General features: G+C 30.9%; 1 protein-coding gene across 1 annotated transcript; it reads right to left on the reverse strand.

Annotated features, from left to right (window-relative positions):
- Nucleotides 1-1,799, reverse strand: LOC108347211 (mitochondrial import inner membrane translocase subunit Tim9). Its single transcript, XM_017586374.2, has 3 exons — nucleotides 1,510-1,799; nucleotides 780-967; nucleotides 1-315 (listed from the first exon to the last, which is right to left on the reverse strand). Exons 1-3 carry the CDS (start codon nucleotides 1,602-1,604, stop codon nucleotides 275-277), a joined length of 324 nt encoding a protein of 107 aa, XP_017441863.1. The 5' UTR covers nucleotides 1,605-1,799; the 3' UTR covers nucleotides 1-274.
- Nucleotides 1,800-2,787: the final 988 nt, after the last annotated feature.

The raw sequence follows: 2,787 nt of genomic DNA on the forward strand, positions 1-2,787 counted from the left end.
TAACAGAACTAATACAATTGCAGAAATCATGTCTGTCAATATGAAGGCATCCATTTATTTTCCACCATTAATAGCTACCACATATGTGATGTATTTTGATCCTATCCTCTCACGTCGCAGTTTCTTTTGCGTCTTAAAGAACTAATATTACCTTTTTCATTCAATATTCTTTTTCATTAATAGTATACGCCGAAATTGACTCTGTATAAGTCAATACAAATTAGCAACTCACAGTAACAGCTCTCTGCTGAGAATTAACTCAAATTGCATGCCCTCAAGAATCAATTTTACTTTCTGCACCTGCAATGATATGCACTGAGGAAGGAGAAGATAACAAGAAATTTAGTAAATTGCAGTTTCATCTCCAATGTTGGAAGGTGAATTACAAAGGCTTTAAAGGCCAAATACGAGAAGAAACAATGGGTGATCTTGTTTGAAGAGAGAAACGGCCTGATTATTAAGCTAAAGAACGGCTCCAAGAAATATTGAAGCCTTGATATATATTTTTATATAAAATATATTATAAAAATCATAGGAATAGAAAATTGGAAAGAAAAGGTGTCATATTTAACTAAAAATGCTAAAATAACAATGTACACTGCTTCAAAGCAAGGTGTCAAAACCATAACTATAACAATTCCATTTCCTTTATTCTATCCAAGTAATTTCACAAATCACAAATATTCCCGGTTAGTAACAGAGGAAATAGAACACAAATATAGAAAAAATGATTCCTAGGTGATACAAAACGTATAGTCCAGAGGTTTACTCAAAAACACCTTTATCTGTTGTAGATGCTTCTTGGGTGAGATCTGAAAATCTCAAACCAACTTGCGTTGAAAGCCTCAAGAACTTTTGAGCACATCTGAGAACACAAGTTTCCTCTTGCTTGGTCAGGGATTTCCGATAAAATGCATTGACACATTCATTGAAGCATCTCTCCACTACTGAATTGTACATCCTTAGACTGCAGTTTTGTTGGAGCAGAGAACAAATCAACAACAAAATCTACCGTATGCAAAAAGGCAGAATAAAACTCCCACATTCACATCTTGTAAGTAGTGTCAATAATTTATGCAACAGAACATTTGTGCAAGTCCTGAGGAATCAAAGTGACAATTTCCACTCTGACTAATTTATGATTCCCATTAATACATAATTTTCACTATGAAATTCAATAGATAGTAGATCCACTACACACAAGTTAAGAATACAATGCCAAATACCAGAAACACAACATAATTAATAGTTTAGAAACCTTACACAATATTTAAAGCATCAATCTTCACTCATTTGAACAATAATAAAAAGTCAAAAACCGATCAATTCAAAGCACACATACATGCAAAATTGTGATTCATTTAAAGCACACATACATGCATTCAATTTTGAACCACTGATTTATTATTTAAACTAGGGGAACTACATCACACATATGAACATCTCATTACAACTAAACAACGGAGTTTAAAATAATGAATAAATAAATCAAAATAATTGATCACTTACCTGTCTCGGAATTGGAGCTGGTCTACAATGGTGGACATTCTTTGCTTATCTTCTTCAGGAAAATTATCCAAGTCTGAAATTATTTTCTTGTCCATTTTTCGATCAAGGCGCGGTAATAGAGGGACAGAGAACAGTGGCAGAGGGTTTAGGTCTTTCGCCAGTAACGGCTCTGTTTGGTGAGGAACAGAAAAAGAAAGCAGCGTCTATGCTTAAACCCTATACCCATACTTCATCTGGTCGGGTTAGCGGGTCAATCCACCCTACCCGTGTAAAGAAGTTACGGGATGCAGTATGAGTATACCTGTCAATTTGGCCCTCCTTACATGGTTTGGCCCTAACCCACGTGGGTTGGGGCCAAAAAAGTCCACAGGGCCAAAAAGCCTCTCATAGGAAAAGCCCACGGGGCCAAAATATCTTCAAAAGCCCTGTGGGCCAGGGCCAACCCATGGGCCTTTTTTTTAGAAAAAATGTTCATTTTGAATACAAGGAAAAATATAATTAACTCCTAATTTGTTACAAAAATAGTTACTATAGAAAATAAATTGAAATTTTTATAAGAGGAGAATTCTAAAATCAAGAAGCAAAAGCAAAATGATAATATTTATTGAGTTAGATTATCTAAGTATATAATTAAATGATAATTTAATAAATTTGAAATTTAAATATTTAATTTCACTTATTTTTAAGTTATAAGTAAGAAATTAACTTTTTATCTAAAATTATCCTAATTGAAATTTAAGAGAAGATTTTCTCTAATTGAAGCTCTTAATTTAAAAAAAAATAGGCTTCTTTATTTTCTTAGAAAGTTATTGAAAAAGAAATTAAATATAAATGATTTTCTTTTTCATTTTATACTCAACAAATCATGTTCATAACAAAAATAATAAATAAATAAAAACTCATAAACCTTGTGCAGACTGAAGTTGAAGTTGTATTCGCCCATAGAATTCAATCTCGTTGTACTACTCACTCAAAATGTTTACATTTTAAATGTCATAAATGTAAATATAAACATAAACATAAACATACATTTATGTTATGTGTTCTAATTGAAAGTTAAAAATAAATTATTTAATGTGTTAGTTAAAGAATTGAAATAGTAACATTTGTGATTCTTTAGTACTTTAGGTCTATTTAAATTTTTCATTTTTTTATAAATTTTTAAGAAATTAACTTTCTTTTTATAATATATCTTATGGTGATTTTGGGAAAAGATTATCAGAGAGAAAAAAAACAAAATAAAACATAAGTTTAATTTACACATAAAATATTAATATT

The sequence above is a fragment of the Vigna angularis genome, chromosome 9, assembly GCF_016808095.1.
Source record: "Vigna angularis cultivar LongXiaoDou No.4 chromosome 9, ASM1680809v1, whole genome shotgun sequence".
NCBI lineage: Eukaryota > Viridiplantae > Streptophyta > Magnoliopsida > Fabales > Fabaceae > Vigna > Vigna angularis.